Source organism: Plecotus auritus (assembly GCF_963455305.1).
Source record: "Plecotus auritus genome assembly, chromosome: 11".
In the NCBI taxonomy this organism is placed as follows: domain Eukaryota; kingdom Metazoa; phylum Chordata; class Mammalia; order Chiroptera; family Vespertilionidae; genus Plecotus; species Plecotus auritus.
In genome coordinates, this window is record NC_137777.1 from 8,661,272 (window position 1) to 8,688,566 (window position 27,295).

Here is a 27,295-nt window from a genome sequence, read left to right on the forward strand (position 1 = left end):
CCTGCTGCTACTAGTAAGACAGGCTTTTTGTTCATTTGTTTTAAAAGAAATTCTAGATGAGGTTATCTTTTTACAATATTTCTTCTCAAATGAATTTTATAGTCTTTATTTTATATCCAAGCTTCATTCACATAGGCGATCCGTTAAGTCTGCTGCATTAGTTGCAATTTATTCTGCAGAATATGTGAACAGATTCTAACATTCTGAAAAGTCATTATAATTTTTCTGTTTTTGTCTTCCGAGTTACTCTGAGCAGTCAATTATTGGAGGGGAAAAAACCCGTGCTTGAAGTTAGTATCTGGTGCCAGTCGCAGATCGATGCCCAACACCGCTTACTACTCAAACGTGTGGTTCCCTGGAACTGCAGGCTGACTACCGCCTCTCAGAGATTGAAACCAGACTACGACCTGGGATTTCTCTGCAGAGGACTGGCTGCGTCCCAGTTAACGTGAGTGTGACATATTGGCACTTCACAAAAACAGTATTATATAAGCATACTAGTATACCGTCTCACTTCACCTGCTATTTATTAAGATCAGAGTTTAGCCTTCGGGACTTATGGTTGTCTGGGGCTATCATAAGTCAATCAGTCATACAAATGGACTAGCCACAGGTTCAGGGTATCAGAAAACTAGGTAATGAAACTTTATTATTACCTAGTGGGGTTTTTTTTCCCCATGATAATATTCAAACATTTCCAAGAGTATAATCATCTATTTAATATACTATGAATTCTGTTATATGTCACTTGGATTGGTATTTAATAAACAATTACTACATATCCTCTCATTTAAATTATCACCGAAATTAGCAATAACTTTAGTAAGACTGTTTTTAATGCCATATGGGAGGGGAAATAACTAAATGAAAACTGTTCACGTAAATGGAATAGGAGTGGGGAAAAAAGTATTTCTTGACATGTGGCCTGTCACTTGGGAAAGTAAAAGGCCCATCATATCCAAAATGCCAGCTTGGATATTCCCTTGCCACCCACTCCACAGACAGACATACCACATGGCATTAAATGCTGTAACCTTTCCTAAAAAATGCCATTTGGATTGGTCTGCTGTGGTAAGTGTATAAGAACTCTTGGTCTCTCTTGAGTTTGTGATTTCATGGGGAAGAATCCAGTAAATAACACTGTCTGAATTTTGCCCTCAGATGTTTGGCATGAATGATTTGTGAGAATATTGGAAATTTTGGCTGTTTTCACACTGATGAATAATTATGCAACTCGAAAACATTCTGCAGAACATAATGCTATAGTCACATCCACTACTTGCAAAAATCTCAAAGAATATGTAGGGTATTTATGAAAGCTTTCTTCCCTTGACAAGTATGAAAACAATCTTAACATTTTATTCTTCATAAATAGAATGCATATAGTATAAAACATTTTGTGCACATGTTTCAAACTATTCCTTTTCTATAAATCTTTATATAACAGTAAACACATATTCTTCCATTTTCTAACCTTTATGTATTCATGTGTTCTAAAAATAGGAAGAAATTCCATTATCAGTAAAAATATTGAATATATTTATCATTATAGTGTAACAAATGCAAAATACTTAAAAAAAATTACATAAACAAAAAACTGTATATGCCAGTAATGAGACATATATTTCCTACTTGTTTTTCATAAAAGAGTTCTAACTGGTTATCTGTCAAGAGAAAAAAAATGTAATTTTGAAAAATACTTTGTATCGTTCAGCTTTAAAAGATAACCATAACCCACGAAAATTACTCTGAATAGGTAGGACTTCTCCTACCACCGTTATGTGAAAAAGACTGCATAATCGTATGACAGATTGCTGCATACACCCCTAACAAGAGAAGCAAACTGATTCCGCAAGCAGCCAGAACAACATAATTAAAAGAGAATTCCAAGTTTATATTAATAGTCTCATAAGTTAATTCAATTCAAGATCAACTGAACTTTCTATTTACACCAGCTTATACGGCCTAGGAGGAAAGGAACTCTATTTCAGAGACATATGTGGCTCGTTGCGCTTCTGCCATCCAGGTGCCATTTCTGAGGGAGCACATGTGCACTGAACAGTTGGCAAAGAAGGAAAAAGATTACTGTAGCTGTCTGTGAAGATAGTCTCTCTAATGATACAAAATATGTCTGGATAGAAAGCAAGACTTCTTTGTAAAATGAAAAATTTCCCATGACTTTTCATTCCTTCTTCGGCTCTGGATGTGATTTGAGTATGTTTCTGTAAATAAGGATCTATACTTTGGCTTCTGATATATGCATGGAACAAAAATAGGTTTAGTAATCTGCAAGTGATGGAGTTATCCACGTAGACTGGTAAAACATCTGAAGGATTTGGGATCTGTTTCCCATTTTATCTAAATGCACCATGAACAGGTTTCCTGTGTAAGTAGAAGGATTTATGAAAGTATTCGGTAGCATACGTTACACTACATTGCTAGGTTAAGGTTCTTTTCTTGATATACTACGCAACTATTTCAAAAATATTTCTCCAAAATGAAAATACTAGCAGGAGGAACTGAAGATGTTGTAGTCTCAGTATTCAGAAAGCATTGCTCCCAAAAGGTCCTTTTATAAAATATTTTCTTATAATGCATTGATTGCTGCTCAGCTAGTTTTCATCAGGTTCCAGATGAGGGTCAGCATCTGTGGACAGTCTGAGATAAAAAAAAGCATAGAAAGCCAGGAGGAGGGCCAACAGAGCTGCCAGGACAAGGCCAACTTCCTGAGGAAGAAAAAGAAAGTAGACTTGAAATTGATAAGATGAGATTGGTTAATGTTATCAGTTTCATCAGATAAAATAACCACATAATTCCAGTCTCGAATGAACATTTTGAAACTACTAATCACATTCATTTGAACACTTTTGCCATTAAGAAGCATATTTTGACAATATCCGTTTCAATGGCAAGTACATCAGTGGGTGTGTCATTCCATATTATTTTTATTTAATTTGTTTGTGTTTCACTAATAGTAAAAGTAACATTTATACTTTTAAATATATTTTCATAGTTTGGATATCAAAATGTTGGGGACAAGAACTGTTGTTTGTGCCTACAAAGTTTATCTGTTCTCCATTTGGTTATGTTTAATTTTATTTCTTGTTTCAGTAAATTTATTATTAGTTATAGCACTTAGTCACAGATCTTTAAAAAAAATGATTTCTTTTCTAATGGGAAGAAACCATTGTAACAGTATCTAGATTATGCCTCTTTACGATCTTTATTAAATACTAGAGGCCCGGTGCACGAATGGTGTGGTCCCTCGGCCTGGCCTGTGCCCTCTCGCAATCCGGGACCTCTCTGGTTTCAGCCAGATCCCCGCAGGCCTGGCCAAGGAACCCATTGGTGCACGAATCCATGCACCGGGCCTCTGGTATGCATATAAGATCTTTGGTTAATCTCTTCCCGCCCTCCCCCTTCACCCCTATCCTCTGAGATTCATCAGTCTGTTCCATGTTTCCACGCCTGCGCATTAAGCGTCTGCCCCGGTGGTCAGTGCATGTCCTAGCTACCAGTCAAATGGTCGAATGGTCTCTTAGGTTTTTATATGTATACTAGAGGCCCGATGCACAAAATTAGTGCAAGGGGCTCGGCCCTTGCAGCTCCAGCTGCCTCAGCCCTCACAGCCCCGGCTGCCTCATGGCCCTGCAGCCCAGCCCACTGGTTGTTCCAGAAGGTCATCTGGAAGGTCGTTCCAGAAGGTCATTCCGTCGTCCAGTCTAATTAGCATATTAGCTCTTTATTATATAGGACTAGAGGCCCGGTGCACGAGATTCGTGCACTTGTGGGGGGAAGGGGCGGTCCCTCAGCCTGGCCTGTGCCCTCTCACAGTCCGGGAGCCCTCAGGGGCAGTTGGACATCCTTAGTGCTGCTGAGGAGGCGGGAGAGGCTCCCGCCACCACCGCTGTGCTCGCCAGCCGTGAGCCCGGCTCAGGGCTTCTGGGTGAGTGGCACTCCCCGTGGGAGTGCACTGACCACCAGAGGGCAGCTCCTGCATTGAGCGTCTGCCGCATGGTGGTCAGTGTATGTCATAGTGACCGGTCGTTCCACCATTCAGTTGATTTGCATATTAGCCTTTTATTATATAGGATACATTATTTTGTTGAACCTCTAATTTTTATATTCTAAATTCTATAGCTTATATAATGTGGTAGGACAAAACTGAACACTTGGCTCATGAAGCATGATACAGTATAATTTATCACAACTGTGAAGAATGGCCCTGGATTTTTCCTTGGTGATTGAATGTGGGTCATATTAACCAATTATGTTGAAATAATAGTAAAAAAAAAATATTACATATAAATGGCAATATTCATACTATGTCTCAAAAAGTCTATAAAATTTTAAAATATATGCACACATCAAGGAATTTCCTCAACAGTAACAGATCACTTGGCTAAATACAAAAAACAGCAAATAGTGCCCGCTAAGTATCCTGAAGGGCCTACCATTGCCTTCTAATTTTCACTCATTTCTCACACCCCTTCCTGGCATTATTTTACGAAGCAGTAATTTATTTGCACTCACATTAGTGCATTTTACATTTCATTAGAATGCAAAAGCAATAATTCAACATATGCCAACTAATAAACGTTAAAACACTAAAATGAGTATGTTGCTGGTGAAAAGGGGGGCATGAGAAAAGCATTTCGGGGAACCACACATCGGCGGGCGGATGAGGTGCAATGTTAAGATTTACTGGAGCAAAAACAAACTGTGCCCAGGTGTCGGTGTTTCACCCACAGCTCTGTTCTGTGGAAGTCCCGCCTCTGGGGTCTCAGACCCGCACCTGTGCTCCCCAAGCCCAGAAGGGCCAGGGCCCACTATTGCCGAATTCTCTATGTCTCGTTTCTCCATCTGCTCACCCCGCACCAATGCTGCACTGGGGGCCACACTTGGGCCTCAGTTTGGGCCATGTGAGTACTATAGAGAGAGCGCAAGCACATGAACAAATGAATGCACATGTGCTTCTCCCAAGGGCCTTTGTTAAGCTTTGCTTGTATTCCATTGCTTTTGGGAGAGAGCAGGCTTTCTTTCAAAGTCACCAATCTCTTTCCTAAGCCTTCCCAGGTTTATGCTGGGTCCTCCCCTAACCAATCCTTCTTCAGGATCTTCTGGGTGTCCTGTCCCTTATCCCATCAGATCCTCGTCTGAGGTTTCCCAGGTTAGACTCTGCTCTTTATGGGGCTATTTTGGCTACTGCTGTGCATGCCTCTGAGTTCTGCCTCCTCATCTGGTTCCTGCTGCACACCTGCTTCCTCCCCTGTGCCATCTTGGTTTTTACTGCCCAGGTGCCTAGCAAAGAATTTCCCAGGAGGGAACTGGATGTCCCCCAGGGAGACTGGAAAGCCAGTCCCTCCCCGCCTCCCCACTGGGGTAGGGGTGGATGTGCGGGAAGAGTACAGGGGATGGGAGGGGTTAATCCCTTGGCAGAGATTCAGCAATGGTATCTGAAGCCGTAACTTCCAGACTTAATCGGGCTTAAGCATGGGCAGTTTTGTTCCCGTTTCTTTCATTCCTATCTAACTAGCTGCCTCTGCTAACAAACATGGTTTATAATCAACATCTAATGTTTACCTGACTGTTGAAATTATAAACTGACACCTTATACAGATTGTTAACTTCATAATTACATTTACTTAGATGTCCAAACTATAAGAATAAATACTAATGAAAGCCATGGGGTTGGAAGATTCAGTGTCAACTATTTTTCTAAGATTTGATTTCTTTGATCTGATATATAATGTCAAATGAAAGTGAATTTTTCTTTGCTACAGTTTGGAACATTTTGGCATCTCCAAAGGGCATGGTAGCATCAGACAGGTTTCATTTATTTTCTTACAGCCACAGCTGTGCTCCCAGACCCATCTGGTTACACAGCGACCAATTCTAAAAGGGTGTATGAACAAGTGGCACACATCTGCAGAGCCTATCTGTTCTCTAGAGTGGACAACAAAACTATCCAGCAGCAGCGATGACCATTCACACATATTTAACGCAAGAACAACTTTTGTGCTCTTGATGGGAGGCCATGATTCTCATCTCATCGATAATCGCCTCTAATTGGTGCTTTTCAACCTCATCTTGTCCTTTCAAATAACTCTATATCAACTTACTGTACATTTTCAGAATATCCAGAGGCATGAAAAAAGGTCTTAAGGGTAGGAAGCAGAGAACATTCATAGGATACAAGGTCAGAGGACCCATTAATTCAATTAAGTCTATTCAATATATGGTGTGGGAGGTGGGGCTTAAAAAGTATCGGATGGGGAGGTATAGCAAATAATTTTTTTCATAATGTCCTATTCTGTTAAGAAGATGTGTAACATAGGAACTGCATGTTTAGAGGGTTAAAACACGGTAAAGTTAGAAAATACTTCTTTCAGGATGCTGGTGACACTAACTATAACTTAGAAACCTGTAGGCATTTATGGCTTCACCCCGCTGGCAATCTTTAGTTTTAAATCAGAAATAACAAAAAAGAAAAAAATAATAAAATGTTTCCAGCTGGCTCATTTGAAGGGGTTGTTAGAAGGATCTGGTTGACACTTGAATATTTTTGTTTATATAAAAGAGAAGTTTTTGATACTACATTTTTTTTTATTCTTTTATTATGATTACTAGTAGCCCGGTGCACAAATTTGTGCAGATTGAAAGGAAATTAATTAGAAGAAATATTTTAATATCACTATTCGCCCTTTATAATAGAAGTGTCAATTAAATTCATGATTGACAATAACAGATGGAAACACACACGTGCAATTGGTGCCAGCAAGAGCTTTATATGTATCGCGCATGCATGAGTCACCTTAGCCTTTTATAGATACAGACTAGAGGCCCAGTGCATGAAAATTCATGCACTGCAGGGGTCCCTCAGCCCAGCCTGCCCCCTCTCACAGTCCGGGAGCCCTCAGGGGCGGGAGGCAACCCAGTAATCAGGGGAAGGCAACGCCCCATCACACCTCTGCTGCTGCCACTGCCGGTAGTGCAAGCCTCAGCCGGCCCTGGTTACCTGAGCCTCGGAAGGTCCTGGGCAGCTGGGCAGCCGCCATCCGAGGCTTGCCTGTGCCTTGAGCCAGCCCTGGTGGCTGGGCAGCCGACATCCGAGGCTTGCCTGCGCCTCGGGCCGGCCCAGGGCAGCTGGGGGGCTGAGAAGACTGAGGGACTCTGGAGGCGATGCGCCTGCTGTCCCGGTGGGGCTGAGGGGACTGGGCACCGCCATCTTGTGGCTGTGGGCACCGCCATCTTGGAGGGCAGGGCAGTCAATTAGCATATTCCCTCCTTATTGGCTATGGGCGCCATCTTTGCGATGGTGTTAGGGTCAATTAGCATATTCCCTCTTTATTAGATAGGATACCTTTCAACTGAACATTTTAATAAACTATTTAACAAATTCAGCTTATCTTTTTCCTTTTAAATACTAAGAAACATAGGTATTTACATTCTATAAATATTTTTAGTGATTTTGTAATTTTTGAAATATAATCTTTTAATTGGACAGCAGCCAAATAGCACATTATTACTGTGCAGATATATTTTAGGTGGTACTCATTGCATTAGTGGGTCATATACTAGAACATTTTGTTTATACTGATAAGACACAGGAAATAAAAATAGCTTCTCAATAGAAATTAATCCTAGATTCTGACTGCCATATCACATCTTATTCTAAATCATTACTGTTTCCTCAAAACATTTTCTATTTCTAAACATACACTTACAGAACGCACTAGAGTCTCTGAAGTTAAGGACCCTATTGTAAAATTCTTTATATTTCCAGTTCATGATTTCTCATAAATACTGATGACTTTATATGGTACTAAATCTGGAAATGATTTTTTGTATACGTTCCTGTAAAATAATCATGTCTTAATAATCTTTCCACAGGTTCTACAACATCATGGTACTTATAGTAATTTTTAAGTTAATAACAAAGGATTAAGATTTATACAATTTATATGTAAAGTATATTAAAATTACGTACTGCTTTGGAAACTTTACAACAGTAATAATACTATTACATAACACTATTTCCACAGCAAAACTGAGAACATTTTGTAATCTATAATGTAGTCACACAATGCAGACTTAGTTGAAATAGAGGGATCATCAGGCCAGTGACAAACATCCAAGGAAAGTCTTATTTATACAAATCAGTAATAACTAACACAAACAAATACTTTTTCAATCTGCTAACAATTCATAAATGACTTCTATGTGCTAGGTTCAATGTTAAGTATTTTCCTTTTAACATTAAACTCTCCTAACAACACCGTGAAGTAAATGGCATAATCTCCACTTACAAATGTGCCAGCTGGAATTCAGCTGGACCATGGTAAGAGCAAGAGGCAAGAGGGATTTGGTCCTGGGCCTCTTTATTTTGTGTTCACTGTTGTCATTTTCGTGATTTTTCTATTCCATGCAGCTATTCATAGTTTCTGTAGATTTCAATTATTTTAAGACCATAACGATAATTCATTTTAAAGAATAAGTAGTGAAGTGGTAAACTATTGTAATATTATAGCCATCCTGTATCAACCAGATAAGAGTCAAACATGTTTGATGTTCATTAGTCCCTAGCTGCTTCTCTGACATTATCAATATGGATAAAATGACTCACTGGGGAAATTAATAGCATTAAATAGCAATTGCTAAAAGAAACTTTGTTATTTAAAATCCTATGCTAAAATGACAATGTAATCAAACTTTGACAGGGCAAACTAATTGGTATGCCAGATTTGAAATGTAAAACACCTCCACGGTTCTGATTCTTAAAAGTTTCCTATTACTTAATGAGCTCTTTACATAAATTTGCAAGCAAAGTAAACAATGTTTAAAGTTAAGGCTTTTCTCCCATACGCTCATAAACCAAAATGATATGCAAGCTTATTTTTAAAAAGCTATGTTCTGATGTCAGAAACTCTTATGCACACACTTCAAATTGTAAATGAAATCTAAGAAAAAAATTTCTCATAAATAGATAAACAAATTCCACATTGCTTTTTAAAAAGACAAATAATTGCACTGTAAGGTAGAATCATCTCACACGGGGAACAGAGTTATTTCCTTAAATTAAAACAACAACAAAAATTGTAAGAGCAGCCCAGCCTGGAGGCTCAGTTTGGAGCACCTCCCACACGATAAAAAGGCTGCGGGTTCATTCCCAGCCAGGGCACACACCTAGGTTTCAGGTTCGATCCCCACTGGGGGTGCATACCGGAGGCAACAGATCCATGTTTCTCTCTCACATGATGTTTCTCTCTCTCTCTCTCTCTGTCTTCCTCTCTCTCTAAAATCAATAAACATATACTTGGGTGAGGACTAAAAGAAATTATAAGAGCAAATACAAAGGAGGCTGTGTGTGAGAAAGTGGCATATATTTATAGACAAATGGCTGCAGTATTTCTCAAATTTTACGTTACAGTTGTTCATTGTATTGTGCCACATGTGGAGTGAGCTGCCCCAATATTTTCTCAAAACAAAAACACAACGTTGTGAAAGGTCAAAGTACATGCCATGTTACCTTGGTGAAAAATGACTTTTGTTCTCATTGCAAAAGACAACAATCAGGTAACTAATTGTAAAAGAAAAAACTAAGCACTACTTTTAGAAAGGTTATCTTATGGAAATCATTTTTAAAATGAATGAAATTTCATATGAAATTAGAAGAAAACTTCAAAAGATTAATCATCTCTCTTTTACACAAAAAGGCAATCTACTTTTTTATTTTCATTAAAAACTGACACAGCACTAACTGAGGAGACTGTATTATAAAAACATCGCATCACACGGCAATGCTTGATCAAAATCAGCAGTCAGGAGTAAAAAGAAGCAGTGTTTCATCATAATAGCAAATTCTGGAAGACAACCAAATATATCATCTGGCAGTTCAACAGCTGTTCCAGCTTGGTAGTAATACCTTGGCATTTGCTATAAGCTATAACTTTGAAAAATTGATTTTTCATCTGCCAGATAAAACCCAAAATCTCCTTTTAACATTTTAACATTTAAATAAAATATATGTACTAGTCATTACAATTTGACACACTTGACAGTAAAGCCACCAAATTAACTTTTCTATTAATAGTTTCATTTGAGTATAAATACTTGGCAAAGAATTAACGTGGGTAATAATGGAAACGTAGTTTTGTTGGATTTCATTGTGCTAGCACAACGGATTAACATCTTCTAATATCATTCTCAGTTGCTCTTTTTGAGAGGACAAGCTTGGGAACATGATTAGAATTCCATCATAGAGAGTCCTGACAACAATAACAATTCAAAGGGTAAATTTACATATATTAATGATCTCAGAATATATAATTACAACTAAAATTTAAACAACTGAAATGAAATTTGCTAAAAATGAGAATTTTTTTATTTAGGCCACATAAATCACTGAAATGTGAATTTAGTAGTTGGAAAAATAAATTGCAACATTAAGTATAACTGGTTCTTGCAAGTGCCACAGTGTTTTATTTTAAGACTGGTAAAATCTCAGGATAAGAAGGATGTTTCCCATTAAGTAAATTCTTTATAAAAACCTTAGATTCTGGCATTTGACTTAGATTTTGAAATGTCATAAAACATTTAGAACTCAACATTTATGCAATCCAGTGTTAGAAAATAAAGTGGCATGAGTATATCCATTTTAAAGTAATCAAATATAGGTACCTTAATGCCTATTGCTGTTCTCTTTGCTTCTGCTTTTAATTTGGTTGCTCGTAAAATAGGTTTGGTTTTTTTATAATCCTGTTTACCTAGAAAGAAATAATTTCAGACAATGAGTTATGCTTATATATACTTCAAGTTTAACAGCCATCTGAAATGTCAAAGAATGTTTAAATAGAGTAAAATTGGGACACATTTGCAAAGTAGTTCCCAGTTATGGAAACCATAAACTTGTCTCCCTAAGATCAACTTTTCCTCCTCCTTTACTTTGTCAGGAAGAAGATTTGACAGGCATCTTTGATTTGCTGAGCAGTGATTATAAGAAAAGACAAAAACTTCTTTTAAAGAATAAGATGTTTAAAGCGCAGAGAGTAAACCTTGTGGGAACATTTGGAAACAAATGTGTAAATAAATGAGTATACATAAGGTCCCATTAATAGGTAAAGCTAGCTTTGTCTTCATAATTGAAGAATAACATTCATTATAAATTTACTTTATTATCTTATTATGGATGTTTTAAGTATTTAAGTAATTAACTTGAGAAATATTGTCAAGGTTTTCCAAGTAAGAAACTCAAAAAGATAAATAACTTTTAGTCACTGAATCTTTTAGAGAACATATGTATTTAACTTTTGGTTCTTTTAATAGAAAACAGAATAAATATGGCTAGATAAAAGATATGGGATAGCTACATTTAGATATTAGTTTCAATTTTCTCCACCACATTTCACAGCCAAAAATGAAAACTTAGAGCCACCAAATATCTTTTTTGGGTACCATCTCATGACCCCACTGAGTAATAAAAGCTATTAGTCTGGAAAGAAAATCGATTTAACAACAATAACAACCAAAGCACTGACTAGAATAATCTATATTTTTGTTAGCCACACTCTTAACTAAGAACTGGGTCAGAGGAACCTCAAACATAACAGTATGTTATTCTGAGTGGGACTTAACATCGGACCACATAATCCCTTCAGCCATTTCATGTTCTGTTATTCGGCCTTGTTTCCATCTCACTCTCTTCCCTTTCCGTGATCAGTTCTTTCCAAAATCACCTCTTTTTTTTCTTTAATTTCCACTTCTTCCACACACTAAAATAAATTTGAAAGCAGTTGATCTAAACTAAAATACATCATGAACATGCAATGCATGATATATTTCTTAAGGTATCTGTGTGAGCGAGTAGAGGGAATGAGCAAAAAAAAAGTAAAAGAAAAGAACTCATGGATACTCGTATGGACAACGGCATGGTGACTGCAGGGGAAGGGGGTTGAGGGGAGATGGAGGAGGGCACAGGGGAGGTAAGTGGTGATGGATGGAGACTTGACTTGGGGTGATGAACACACCACACAGTGTAGAGATGATGTGTTGTGGAACTGTGCACCTGAAACCCGCATAATTTTGCTAACTAGTGTCTTCCCAATAAATTCAATAAAAAGGAAAAAAATAAACATGTAACTAAATAACATTTTTTTAAAAAATATATTTTATTGATTTTTTACAGAGAGGAAGGGAGAGGGATAGAGAGCTAGAAACATTGATGAGAGAGAAACATCGATCAGCTGCCTCCTGCACACCTCCCACTGGGGATGTGCCTGCAACCAAGGTACATGCCCTTGACCGGAATCGAACCCGGAACCCTTCAGTCCGCAAGCCGACGCTCTATCCACTGAGCCAAACCGGTTTCGGCCTAAATAACATTTTTAAAAATGAGAAATGGCAGAAAGGAGTCAAATGGATGGGAGCGCTGAAGAAATGCTATAGTTGCGTCCATTAGACACATAAACGTGTTTGTTTGGCTGGAGGTCTGTTTTTCAAAGAGAGTAATATTCACTGACTAATGTTCACTCTGATTTCACATCTCAATGGTCAAACTACTCATGCCATCATTCCCGCTGAGATATGAAGCTTTCCAGAACAATGACAATGGTGACATATCAACTGCCTCTGACACTCACGGTTACAAAGCAAGTTTCTAATGAGAATCTACAAACAAGTTTACAGATCACAGATTTGAGGTTAAGCAGGCATTCGTGTTCTATCTCATATGTGCCCTATAATAATCTCTAGGTACAAGGGGCGGGGGAAATAAGCAAATGAAAAAAAGATTATATTAACCGGCACGCTTTTCATACACATATGCAATATTCTGGATGGTGTGTCTGCCATAAAACAAATTCAAATATACCTCAAAGAGTAAATGTTAAAGTGAGAATTTATCACTCTACTTCACATCCCGTATAACCATTGGTTAAATGTGTTCTATTTTGATTCAAATCCTACAATCTCAGAGAATAATATTGCAGATTTATATTACATTTAATATGAACATTTGAAACTGTATTGTAAGTAGATGATTTTTAAATTATTGTACATCTGGCACTGCTCCACATAGTGAATCTGTCATTAATTCAGCATTCTCCTTGCTGACTCTGACATCCAAAAGTAGATACTGCAACACATGGTTTCAGTCTACTCAGTGAAACATTTACAGCAGCCATCTATTAAGTTATTTATAACTAAAAGCAGATCTTTCCATTATATCCAAAGGGGTTTTCAACATGTTATTTTTGTTATGGCTTCAAGAAGGGAACCACCTGGCCCATGTGGCTCAGTTGGTTGGAGCGTCATTCTGTGCACGGAAAGGTCATGGGTTCAATGCCTGGTTTGGGCACATATGGGAGGCAACTGATCAATGTTTCAATATTCTCTCTCACACCGATGTTTCTCTCTCTCTCTCCTCCCCCCCACCCTCCCTCTGCTTCTCCCTCTTCCTTCCTCTCTTTCTAAAATCAATAAAAATAAATCCTCATGAGAATTAAAGAAATAAAGGATGCCATATGTTCACGATTGTAAAAAAATATGTAACATATAGAAGGCCCCACCTTCTTCTAAGTACTTACATTTAGAAAATATACACTTACACAATCTAGATTTTAGATAGAGATGGTTTCTTGACTACATTGTGTCTGATTTTGGTTATATTAATAATGCAATAACCAAACTAGCTATTTAGCAATTGTTCATTACACTTTACCTGAGGGAAAACCTAGATAATCCAAGCCTATGAAGCCAATCGGGGGCAACTCTGCAAACCACATCTCCCTAGGATTTTTTCTTGCTGCTATTAATCTTCTTTTGTTGGTGTTAGTGTTGGTTTATTTATTTAATTACTTTTATGGTCTGATTCTGTAAAGTTTATATTCTTTGTCATATACAGGCACTTAGATTAATTTTCATCTGACGGACCGACAGTTTTCATAAATGCCTTGAACAGTAAGTCTTCTGGCTTCACTGAGGGACTGTGTGTGTGTGTGTGTGGGGGGGGGGGGGGGGAGGTGCATATATTTTCCTGGATCTGACAGGAGTTTATAGATCTGCCTTAGTCTTCACTTCCCGCTAGCTTCCTCAAGATCATGATGAGAGGAGATTATAGCCCTTTCTGTCTTTCTTGGATGTGGTGTAGCTGTGCATAGCCATCTGACTTTCTGTGATTCCCAGGAATGTACGTCAAAGATTTTTAAGACTCTATGGACATCTTATTGCCCAGTTTTGTCTTGTTTTACGTTTTTTAGGTCAGCCACATACTAACCCCAACTAGTAATGCTGACTCAGGTAGTTGTAATGTTAAATACCCATACTCATTGTTTTGGTCAAATGACATGGGAAAAGGGCTTTTCACAAAGACTGAGCTCTAAATCGGCTCAAATAAAGACACGTTCTGAGAATGGGCTTCTCGGTGGGCTGCCAGACAGGTCAGACAGTGACAATTCTCGGAGGATTTCTGCCTTCTCCAGTGCCTGCAGGATGTGGTTTTTCACAACCACTACAGTTGCAAGATGAAGGAGAGGAAAATGGAATTACAACAAGTTAAACGAAACAAAGCACAGTATTCTTACTGAAATTCAGCTGTTTTTCTTGAATAAACATTCTATGGATTGCTGTAAGACTTTTGTTAATTTCCAAATATCTGAAAAAGTTGTTTTTAAGAATTTGCTGCCACTGTTCGTTTTGCTTTTATAAAGCACAACGTTCAGGAATAAAGATTTGGATTACTCACTAAAGGCAAAAGGCTCATCAAACCAAGATACTTAATAGAGACAAGAAGATCTGGAATGAATATTGGAGGAGACAGGTCATAAATTACAACTCCGATGACCAACCAGAGAACTGATGATAACCTGAACCTATATTTATTTGCTTGCTCCTAGAGTGTAATGCCCGTTTCCCCACACAACCAATTACTTTGTAAAATCAGCATTATCAAATTTAAAAAAATATTTCTTCTTCTTCCTTTAGGCTGGGTCACAACGGAAAAAAAGGAATAAAGGAAGGAAGGAAGGAAAGGAGGAAGAGAGGGAAGGAGGAAGGAAGGAAAGAAGGGAGGGAGGGAGGAAGGGTATCACTCAGTATCATTCAAGATCCTGGTCTTACAGAACAGCAGTCCCAGGCTTGGTTGGGAAACACCTGGGTAATTGTTGAGGCTCTTCTTAGATCCTCTTCAGGTTTATCCTATACTAGAGGCCTGGTGCACAAAATTCGTGCACAGGGGTGAGGAGGGGGGGGAGAGGGAGGGGTGTCCCTCAGCCCAGCCTGCACCCTCTCCAATCTGGGACCCCTCGAGGGATGTCTGACTGCCCGTTTAGGCCCCCCGGGATCAGGCCTAATTGGGTAGTCGGACATCCCTCTCACAATCCAGGACTGCTGGCTCCCAACTGCTCGCTTGCCTGCCTTCCTGATTGCTCCTAACCGCTTCTGCCTGTTAGCCTGATCACCCCTAACAACTCCCCTGCCAGCCTGATTGATGCCTAACTGCTCCACTGCCAGCCTGTTTGCCCCTAACTGCCCTCCCCTGCAGGCCTGGTCACCCCTAACTGCCCTCCTCTGCAGGCCTGGTCACCCCTAACTGCCCTCCCCTGCAGGCCTGGGTCCCCCCCAAATGCCCTTCCCTGCAGGCCCAGTCGCCCCCAACTTCCCTCCTCTGCCAGCATGGTCACCCCCCCCCCAACTGCCCTCCCCTGCAGGCTTGATCACCCCCAACTGCCCTCCCTTGCAGGTCTGGTCCCTCCCAACTGCCCTCCCCTGATGGCCTGATCGCCCACAATTGCCCTCCCTTTGCAGGCCTGGTCCATCCCAACTGCCCTCCCCTGCTGGCCATCTTGTGGTGGCCATCTTGTGTCCACATGGGGCAGGATCTTTGACCACATGGAGGCAGCCATCTTGTGTGTTGGAGTGATGGTCAATCTGCATATTACTCTTTTATTAGATAGGATAGAGGCCTGGTGCATGGGTGGGGGCCAGCTAGTTTGCCCTGAAGGGTGTCCCAGATCAGGGTGGGGGTTCCCTTGGGGCCTGGGGCGGCCTGGACGAGGGGCCTGTGGTGGTTTGCAGGCCGGCCACACCCCCCAGCGACCTAAGCAGATGCCCTGGTACCTGGAATTTATTTATCTTTTATAATTTAAACTTTGTAGCCAGGAGCGGAGCCAAGCCTTGTGCTCGCTCGGTGGAGGCAGCCATTTCTATTGGGGTTTATTTATCTTCTTTTTTTTATATATATTTTTATTAATTTTTTACAGAGAGGAAAGGAGAGGGAGAGTTAGAAACATCGATGAGAGAGAAACATCTACCAGCTGCCTCCTGTACACTCCCCACTGGGGATGTGCCCACAACCAAGGCACATGCCCCTGACTGGAATCGAACCTGGGACCCTTGAGTCCGCAGGCCGACCTCTATCCACTGAGCCAAACCGGTTAGGGCGAGATTTATCTTCTGTAATTGAAACTTTGTAGCCTGGAGTGGAGGCTGGGCCGGCCAGGGTGTGTGGAAAGCTTGACTTCCTCCATTGCTGGGGAAACCCAAGCCTCGCTCCTGCTCTCTCTGTGGCCGTAGCCATCTTGGTTGGGTTAATTTGCATACTCGCTCCTGATTGGCTGGTGGGCGTGGCTGGTGGGTGTAGCAGAGTGATGGTTAATTTGCATATTACTCTTTTATTAGATAGGATAATAAAAGGCTAATATGCAAATCGACCAAACGGCAGAATGACTGGTCGCTATGCCATGCACTGACCACCAGGGGACAAACACTCAATGCAGGAGCTGCCCCCGGTGGTCAGTGTGCTCCCACAGGGGGAGCGCTGCTCAGCCAGAAGCCAGTCTGACAGCTAGTGAGCGCAGCAGCAGTGGCGCAGCAGCGCTAAGGATGTCCGACTGCATGCTTAGGCCTGCTTCCCCTAAGCCGTCAGTCAAACATCCCCCAAGGGCTCCTGGATTGCAAAAGGGCACAGGCCAGGTTGAGGGACCCTCCCCTGCACCCTGAGTGCACAAATGTTGTGCACTGGGCCTCTAGTTTTCATGATAAAAGAAAGACAAAAATCCAAATTGAAATAAGCATGAAAATGTGGGAGAGGGAGGGAAAAGAGGAGGGAGAGATGAAAAGATTAACTGATTATTGACTGATTCCAGGAGTTAAGCATAGGAGTTTAGTTGCGATTGACATGAATTCAAGTCTTGACTGACTATGCAGAATTTTCTCTTTCCACCACCAGTTTCTATTTCTTGCTTCACTCTGGAATCATGGCTATATCCAGCTCTGGCTCACACCCATTTAAAACTAAGACCAAAGTATAATGGATACTTTTCCTTGGAGTCATTTTAATTATTCTTATACCCAAAACGATTATCAAGTTTCTTCCAATTACAGAAGACTAAGACAATGTGTCTAGTTCCCACTGCAACCAACTTTAACAAATCAAAGTAGTTTGTCTCTAATTGTTCCTGTTAAACATAGATTGAAAAGATATACTTGAAAACTCATCATACATAATCAACAGAATTTTCAGCTTCAAGTCCTAAACAGGGAGTATGAGTATCAACTAAAAGCAAAATCATAACTAAAAAGAAAACACTGATGCATAAGAATTTTCAAATTATGCCTGGATTTTTTTTATAGCAAAGATGATACTACCCATGTTCATATTTTTTATTTATATATACTTTGCAGACAATCTATGTAGTATCTGCTTTTCAAACAATATTTTAACATGCCATTTTCAGTAATAATTCCTAATAAGTAGGTATTATCTGTGTTAAAAGTTCTATCTTATTCAGTATAATTAATATATTTAACTTGAGCATAGGCACTGTTTCTATAAAAAACCACAAATAGCTATAAAAACATATAGTTAATAAAGATCATAAGTTGGTACCTTAATATTATCATTTACTATTCGTATGTTACATTTAGAAAAGGATAGAATAATTTATATGCTCTATTTGATACAAAGTAAAAACCTATGTTTATGTCATTATTTGATATTTAATGCAATACTCACACCTATGCCACTGCTTAAAGAAAAAATAGATTATTTAATTGCTTTTTGTATTTGCTTTTCAATTCCTTAACTTTGCCCACATATAAGACTGCATCTTTGCCCTTTGTTGGTATTGCTACCTAAGTTCATTATCATGTGAGTATCTGGTTATCCTATCTAATAAAAGAGTAATATGCAAATTAACCATCACTCTTCTACACCCACAAGCCACGCCCGCCAGCCAATCAGGAGCAAATATGCAAATAAACCCAACAAAGATGGCTACGGCCACAGAGAGCAGGAGGGAGGCTTGGGTTTCCCCGGCAATGGAGGAAGCCAAGCTTTCCGCCTGCCCTTGCCAGCCTAGGCCTCCACTCAAGGCTACAAAGTTTCAATGATAGAAGATACATAAACCCAAACAAATGGCGGCAGCCACGGAGCAGGAAAGAGCAGGAGGCTAGGGTTGCCCCCGGCGATGGAGGAAGCCAAGCTTTCTGCACACACTGGCTGGCCCAGGCCTCGCTTAAGGCTACAAAGTTTCAATTATAGAAGATACATAAATCCCAATAGAAATGGCTGCCGCCACGGAGCAAGCAGAAGGCTTGGCTCCGCTCCAGGCTACAAAGTTTCAATTGTAGAAGATAAATAAATCCCAGATACCAGGGCCTCCGCTTGGGTCTCCAGGGGGCGTGGCCAGCCTGCAAACCACCACAGGCCCCTCGCCTAGGCTGCCCCACACCCCAAGGGAACCCTCACCCTGATCCGGGACACTCTTCAGGGCAAACCAGCTGGCCCCCACCCGTGCACCAGGCCTCTATCCTATCTAATAAAAGAGTAATATGCAGATTGACCATCACTCCAACACACAAGATGGCTGCCCCCATGTGGTCAAAGATCTTGCCCCCATGTGGACACAAGATGGCCACCACAAGATGGCCAGCAGGAGAGGGCAGTTGGGAGGGACCAAGCCTGCAAGGGAGGGCAGTTGTGGGTGATCAGGCCAGCAGGGGAGGGTAGTTGGGAGGGACCAGACCTGCAAGGAAGGGCAGTTGGGGGCGATCAAGTCTGCAGGGGAGGGCAGTTAGGGGTGACCAGGTTGGCAGAGGAGGGAAGTTGGGGGCAACCAGGCCTGCAGGGAAAGGCAGTTGGGAGGGACCCAGGCCTGCAGGGGAGAGCAGGTGGGGGGGGCAAGGCCTGCAGGAGAAGCCAGTTAGGAGTGACCAGGCCTGCAGGGGAGGGCAGTTAGGGGTGACCAGGCCTGCAGGGGAGGGCAGTTAGGGGTGACCAGGCCTGCAGGGGAGGGTAGTTGTGGGGGGACAAGGCCTGCAGGGGAGGGCAGTTAGGGGTGACCAGGCCTGCAGGGGAGGGCAGTTAGGGGAAAAGAGGCTGGCAGGGGAGCAGTTAGGCATCAATCAGGCTGGCAGGGGTGTGGTTAAGGGATGATCAGGCTGGCAGGCAGAAGCAGTTAGGGGCAATCAGGAAAGCAGGCAGGCGAGCAGTTGGGAGCCAGCAGTCCTGGATTGTGAGAGGGATGTCCGACTGCCCAATTAGGCCCGATCCCGGTGGGCCTAAACGGGCAGTCGGACATCCCTCGAGGGGTCCCAGATTGGAGAGGGTGCAGGCTGGGCTGAGGGACACATACCCCCATTCACGAATTTTGTGCACCGGGCCTCTAGTTGTTCTATAAATGTGTATCTTTCATAAGACCAGTGTTTTCTTCCTCGTCAGTGGGCTTCATGCTCACCACGCTCATTATCACCCTGTGGCAGCAGTGTTCTTCCTCTGCCTTAGCCGCTTTAAAAATTAATGCGCGGCTACTTTCTGAATGCCACATAAGCTGCTTATGGGTACATTGTGCTATCCAGCCAGCACAGGCAGAAAAGCTTCCTAAACTGTTATTCTTTCAATGAAAACACAGCTGGTTCTGCTTCAGAGGCACATCTTTTCACCTGCAAATGGACTTGCTCCCACACTTATTCCTCAATTCATTGTCTTTTATTTGTGTCTGGAAATCTTTAATTGCCTTTAATTAGAAAAAAAGTAAACTCAGTGCCTTAATCTTGCAAATACATTCAATCCTAATTCTGTTTGGGATGAATACCAAGTTCTATTCACTGCCTGATCACTATAACAAAGATATATAATTTATTGTCCATTTATATAGACCACACCAATTAAGATACAATAGAAAAGCAGAGATGAGTCAAAATATTTGAAAAAAAAATTGCAGTCTAAATTTAATTGCTCAAAGAAATTACTGGAAGATGAGTTATTTACAGCATGCCATAAATATTAAAAAAATAAAATTTGGTAATCAACAGTAAAAACTTTTATATTTCCTTCAACATTTTTAGAATAGTTTTTCATCAACTGCTCCAAATCCCTACCCTCTTCCTGAAAAAGCAAAACAGTATTTGGCATCTTATTTTTCTCATGTTACCAAAATTACTTATGAAAGGGCAGTACAATTTGGCATATAAAGTAATTTCTCAACTGCCATATGAACACAATTTTAGTTACTACATTAAAAACTACAAATAGCCCGGCCGGTGTGGCTCAGTGGTTGAGCATCAACCTATGAACCAGAAGGTTACGGTTCAATTCCCGGTCTGGGCACATGGCTGGGTTGTGGGCTGTATCCCCAGTAGGGGGCGTGCAGGAGGCAACCTACCAATGATTCTCTCTCATCACTGATGTTTCTATCTCTACCTTTCCCTTCCTCTCTGAAATCAATAAAATTATATTAAAATAAATAAGTACTACAAATAACTGTAGAAAACTCATTACAAAAGCAAGGGTCAATAGTCTTTCTTATGGAGTCCTATAGCAAACTCAGTAGCTATGTCAATAAACAAAGGGTCTGCTTTTTGATAGCTACAAGATGAATAAAATCATAAATGGCATGGTCACAGGCAAAAAATAATGAAAATGTTAGTCAAGTTGATAAAAATAACAAAACCAGAAACACAATAAAAAATTCATAGTATACTTTTATTGTCAGCAAGACATACAAAATGATGCCACATAGTCACTTAAAAAAGGGGGGGGGGGCGTGTTATCTATAGAAGTAAAACTTGCAAAAAGTATTTTTCTCAAAATTATTTAGAAATACCTGGGCAGATGAGAGGAAGCTGGTAAATTAACGCTTATAAATAAAAATCTCATGCAAACTTTTTAATATTATGTTATAGAGGCAACTCAAATTAATAATTTTTCAATGCTTGGTCAGAAGAGCTTAATATTAGTCATACATTGCAAAGGATACACTATCACTTAATAACACATTAAGTACTAAGAAACAAGTACTATGCTTTAGTTTGCTACAAAGGTAAAGCAACAAGTTGCTCATGAGATATAAATTACTTTCCAAAATAATCATGTTAAAAATGCTAACCAAGCAACAACTTACTATGTACACAGGGAAATGTAACTAAGTAGAAGATGGTATAAAATATATCAATGTTTACTTTGCACTTAGCCAAAAAATTTTCACATTGCAACCTCTTATTTATTTAGAAGGTTTTTTTATTAACTTTTTTTAATTAAAAAAAAAAGTGGAATAGGAAGAAATGTGAAAGAGAGTAGGGGGTTAGGTAAGGAGAAGTTACCTTTTTTGCTTCTGACTACTAGTTTATCATCTTCAGAGTTGTGGCTGTAGTATATCGATTCTTTAAAATTGGGGGTCTTGGTTTGTAACTAGTATGTAAGTAATTTTTTATAAATACTCCATGCATCCTTGAAAAGAATGGGTAGAAAATCCTACATAGAGTATAGTCTAAAACAGATAAGCTTCTTATCTTCCTATGCTGATGAGTGGCAGTCCACCATTTTATTAAGGTAAACGTTTAATGGAGAATTTGGAGGTTATCAAATTATTACCATTAACAAACAAGAGAATTACAAGTTGTTACATGGATAAAAAAGATTTAACAGATGATAATATTAAAAATACTGCCTATATAAAAGCATCTAGCCTTAAAAATAAACGTATTTTTTGCTTTTATTAAATTAATAAAAACTATAAAAGCTTTCAAAAAATTATAGTTACACAAAATGTATTTCTCCATTGGTAGGCAGGACTGCACATTTTTGCTCCTTAAAAACTCTATACAGTCTTTTATTAACCATATTCTGCATGTTATATGTATTAGGGGAAAGTTATTTTCTTAATACAACTTGTAATTGTTTTTTTCTTTATCTTAATTTGCAGAAATGTATCAAAGGGGAATTTACTGCTTACCAATTTGCTTTCTGTACTGATCAACAGGAAGTTTTACAGTGGAGGCATCTTTTCTACCCATCTTTGATCTCCAAAATGCCTTCTGCAAAGAAAAAAATAAATGATGATGAAATTCTAAAAAGTCAAAAGCACTGTCCACAGACTTCAGGAATAATTTATTCCATAAAATTCATTTTTAAAGCAATGGGTCAAAGTGCCTTTGACTTATTCCCATTAGATATTAGTAAAGAACACAAAATTATTTCACATACATTATCAAGGATGCAATTGCTGATAATTAAATTTCCCAATCATTTGTTCTTGGTAACACTCATTTTCTCAAGAACTATCAACGCTCAATTAAACCACACAGAGAGGGCACTGTCTGTACATGTGAAAATAATGTAGTACTGTATTTATTCACATGGTTTGAGGCTGTAGGCATGCTCTGGACAGTGTGATTCTTTCCAATTACCTACTATACTACACAACAAGGCTAAAGTTTGAATCCCAGGTACTTCAAATTTTGTTTTATAAAACATGACATAGGTAACAAAAGTACATGAATATGAACTCTAGTTCTGCCTCTCTTCAGTAAACAGTTTAAACTACTACCGTTTACTAATATTCTTCTCCTTACTACATGATAAGCCCTGTTTGATTCAATCTACCACATATCTTTCAAATCCTATTATTTTCATTGAGTTTAAATATTGTGGCAGAGACAAGCTACTCACCAAAATCCATATTCTCCTTTTCTTCCTGGCACAGAGTTAACTGTATTTCCTAACCTCAGTTCAAACATGTAACTGAGTTGTTGTTAATAGAGTATGAATGGAAGTGATGTGTCACTTGCAGACGTGAGCATTAAAGATCTCCTTTGTTGAGTCCTGAGTTTTCCTTCCCCATCTAATTAGCTAGAATGGAAATGATCCCCAGACAAACCCGGAGGGTACATTTACAGGAACATAGAACCTGGGTCAGCCTGGGCTGGAGGGGAGTTCTAACTTGCTTACCATCATAGTGCTCTACTGAAAATGGAATGAACTTCTATTATGGTTGAGCACATTACGTACATTGGTGGGATCTTATTACAGACCTAAGAGTTCCGAGTAGCCTGTAGGTTGTTCTTCTGCTTCCAGGATGCTACTAGATAAAGATAAGGTCTGACAATAATTGACCTGTATTTAAGCAAAGGGATACAGAGCCAAATAATTTGGATACTAACAAGGCTGGAAAAGCCAACTTCTAAAAGCCAAATACTAGGAAATAAAAGTGAAAAAGGTGTTGAAGAACAAAGGCCTATTAAGACTTCATAGTTAAAAAAAGAAAGAGACAGAGAGACAAAGAGTAGGTTAAGGATATTCTTCTCTTCCCTTATCCTATCCTTTCAGATCACCTGGAAGCAGCCACTACTGGGTGGAAGGAGAAAGGAACAGAAGTCCTGAAGTACAGAAAGCAAAAAGACAAGAGAACCATGTCTGGGACAGAAACTGCAGTGTGACTACTGGTACATGGAACTAAGTAGAAAGGCCAAGAAGAGAGGCTACTAAAATCTGAGCAAACTATTTACAAGGAAACCAGAAATTCTGTCTAAAAAACCCTATGAATGAAAAACCAATCCTTGGGCCTCTAAACTTAGAGCAGCAAGTGCAGCCCTCAAACAAGGCAAACATTGCACATCTGACCAGGAAGGAGAACCATCCAGAAGGCAGAGCCATGGACAACAACAGACAAGAAAATTTCTCTCAAAAAAACACACACAGAATTAGGGTCTAAGTGTAAACACAGAACCAGCTCAAAATGGTCCTATCTTACTTAACACGACACTGAGTAGCTTTTCAGACCACAGACCCAAACCACAAGTCATGCAGCCGACGCATACACAGAGGAGAGAACTTTGACCTCCAGCTACACGCAGAACCAAAGTCTCACCCAATCTCCTCCCCACCCCCAACACCGGAACCCTTTCAGAAGCAAAGGGTCCATTTTCCAGGATGATAGGTGCTGATGCGCCTTTACCATAAATGGCTCAGCTCCAAGGTCCTCCCAATTAAAGTCTGTCCCACCAGCCCTGTCCAGGTGACTCGTTGGAGCGTCGTCCCCTATACCAAAAGGTTGTGGGTTTGATACCCTGGTCTGGGCACAAACCTAGATTGCAGATTCAATCCTTTGCCAGGGCACATACAGGAAGCAACCAGTGGATGTTTCTCTCTCACATCGATTCTCTCTCTCCCCACCCCTTTCTATAAAATCAATAAAAGCCTATCTTTGGGTTAGGACAAAAACAAAACAAAAACCTCCCCCTTACCCCACCAGCACTTCCACATGCCTGTTCCCCTTACCCTCCTAGAACAGGGGTGGGCAAACTTTTTGACTCAAGGGCCACAATGGGTTCTTAAACTGGACCGGAGGGCCAGAACAAAAGCATGGATGGAGTGTTTGTGTGAACTAATATAAATTCAAAGTAAAGGAGCGGAGGGGAGAGCAAGAGAACCGGACAGAACAGCCGGATCCGGCCTGCAGGCCGTAGTTTGCCCACGGCTGCCCTAGAAACTCACTTGAATGCCTGACTGGGAAGCTCAGGCTTTTGAGCCCTAGCTTTCCCATTCTCCTTGCTTAGAGCTCTGCAAATAAAGTGACTCTGATTTCTCCACTGAAACTCTCCATGTTTAGTGTCTGGCTCTTGTAGTGCTGCGCAGACAAACTCTCTGTTCCGTGACACAAGCAAATAACTTCTACTGTCAGTATAATGGGCCTTCTTAGTGGTCTCCTGTGCAGCAGGTTTCAGCATCATGGTGGATCAAGGACTCCTGTGTGTTTCCCATTCTTCTCTTTCAAAACAGCAGTAATTATTGGAGGTAAGATGCAGTTATCCTCTGCTTTACCATTATTTATTAGGGGACTAGTGGCCTGGTGCATGGATTCATGCACATTGCCAGGAAATTAATTAGAAGAAATATTTTAATATTGCTATTCGCCCTTTCTCTATAATAGAAGTGTCAACCAAATTCACCATCGACAATGACAGATCGAAACACATGCGTGCGACTGGCGCCAGCGAGAGCTTTATATGTATCGCACATGCGCGAGTCAACTTAGACTTTTTATACATATATATATATATATATATATATATATATATATAATAAACTTGCTTAATTAGACCTGCTTTCTGACGTAGCTAAACTTTTTCCAGCCCAGTGAAGCACCCCAACTTCTCTTTCAGGTAATTGTCAGCAACACAGCAGTAAATATCAACACAAAGCAGATTATTATTGTAGATCATGCAGGGAGAGCAAAGGGTAAAATATTTAACTGCAGCAGTGTTTGACTATATTCTGAGCAGTGAGAAAACCTGAAGTCATTTTCAAGGTCCACCATTTCTTAATTCTTTTCAGTTGGGTCAAGTTTGTAAGCTTTTTAAATCTGTTTTCTGGCTAATGAAAAGAAAATAGGATTCCACCGAGTCTCCTATCTACCTACTCCAGGACTTCTGTGAGGATCAAATGAGATGAGGTACAGAAAACGCTTCACAGACATTTGGTTCAAGTGTGAAATGTTTGCACTTGGCTATGAAGAAACTGCAAGGAGGCTATTTGTTGCTAGGGAGAGGAAACCGGGCATCCTGGATGGAGGGAAGGACAAAGCATATTATTTATATATATATATATATATATATATATATATATATATATATATATATATATATATATGAGACTGGAAAAGAGTAGGTAAATTTCATAGTCTGTAAACTTCAAGGAACCGCATTCCAGTTTGAGAGGGGAGACTGCATTGGTTTCAGATCCTTGACTTACTATTGGATGCGACAGATGGGAACTTTAGGATTTCCCTTCTGGGAAGGCAGGAAAGAGGATGTGCATGGCTATTTCATGACAAGAAAGATGGACTATAGGAAAAACTGTTGGCTTCTCAGTGAAGTACACGTTCTCTCTTTTGTTTACTGAGCACACCGGACCACATTTTCCAGCCTCTTTTGATGCTAGTTGTGGGCATGTGACTGAGTTTCAGCCAATGACATATGAGTAAATTAATGTCTGCAACTTCTAGAACTGATCTATAAGAACTTTCCATATGTTACTCATTCATCTGGCTAAAATGGAGGTGGCCTCCAGAGTGACACTGAAAAAAATGTGATGAAGATGGCAGACATTACATCCTGGCTCCGGAGTGACTGCATAGAAAAGGGCTATTCAACCAACTTGTTTTCCTCTTTCATGCTGACATGAGAACAAGAAATAAATTGTAGCATATGGGCCTCTGTCGTTTTTTGTATTTATTAATTATAGTAAGTAGTATCACCCTAATTAAAACAATTACGTTTAGATGTCTCCATATAAACTGATGTAATTGTCAAGGTATAGTTCTACTAATAAGTATTAAGGTTCTCAAATGCCAAATGAATGTGAATACGTTCAGACCAAAATGTACTGTTCACATATGTATACGGTCACACAGAGCAATGTTAACAATGATCCCACCTAGTACAGTAAAAGGCATCCCCAAATTAATAATTGTTACACGTGTGTTAAGAAAATTATAAACTCAGCAAAAATCCATTTTCTAGTCATAAAATCTTCAGATTTAGTATTATGGTAATATTTAAGAATATACAAAGGAAGACAAAAGTCAAATAAATTACATTTTCATTCCTCATAAACCATGTAGTTATTAAATACAAGCTAACACATCCTTAAAATTCCAGAAATGAAACCAGGACATCACCTAACCCTATAATCTCACTTTTAATAATTCAGAACATTAAAAATTAATACTGTTAATATAAAAACCATAAAAATGTCAAAATATATATTTATTCATATAGAAACTATTTGCATAGTGTTTTGTATTTCTTAATTGTAAAGAGGAGTCAAGTTATTTTAATTTTAATTGTGTGGGGCTAAAAAATATATCATTTCATTTCAAAAGTTAGGATAAGTTAATAAAACACAGAAAACATTACTTCCTCTTCAATTTAGTTTTGTTTTTCACCTTTATAGAATAACTTAAATTTTAAAAAAATTACTCACACTATCTACTAAAACAGTCACTCACTATTCTTACTC

At 39.7% G+C, this 27,295-nt stretch overlaps 1 protein-coding gene across 3 annotated transcripts in view; it reads right to left on the minus strand.

The window, feature by feature from the left end:
• Positions 1-27,295, minus strand: part of TRIQK (triple QxxK/R motif containing) — a 42,601-nt gene that overhangs the window by 664 nt on the left and 14,642 nt on the right. For 2 of the 3 annotated variants that reach the window (XM_080646378.1, XM_080646377.1), the window contains 3 exons: positions 22,230-22,311; positions 10,681-10,766; positions 21-2,726 (listed from right to left, as the gene is read on the minus strand). In XM_080646378.1, coding sequence (XP_080502504.1) covers positions 2,613-2,726; positions 10,681-10,766; positions 22,230-22,290 — 261 coding nt within the window. In that variant the 5' untranslated portion in view covers positions 22,291-22,311 and the 3' untranslated portion in view covers positions 21-2,612. Of the gene's footprint in view, positions 1-20; positions 2,727-10,680; positions 10,767-22,229; positions 22,312-27,295 lie in introns of those variants that run through there. The other variant, XM_080646379.1, reaches the window with a different exon arrangement.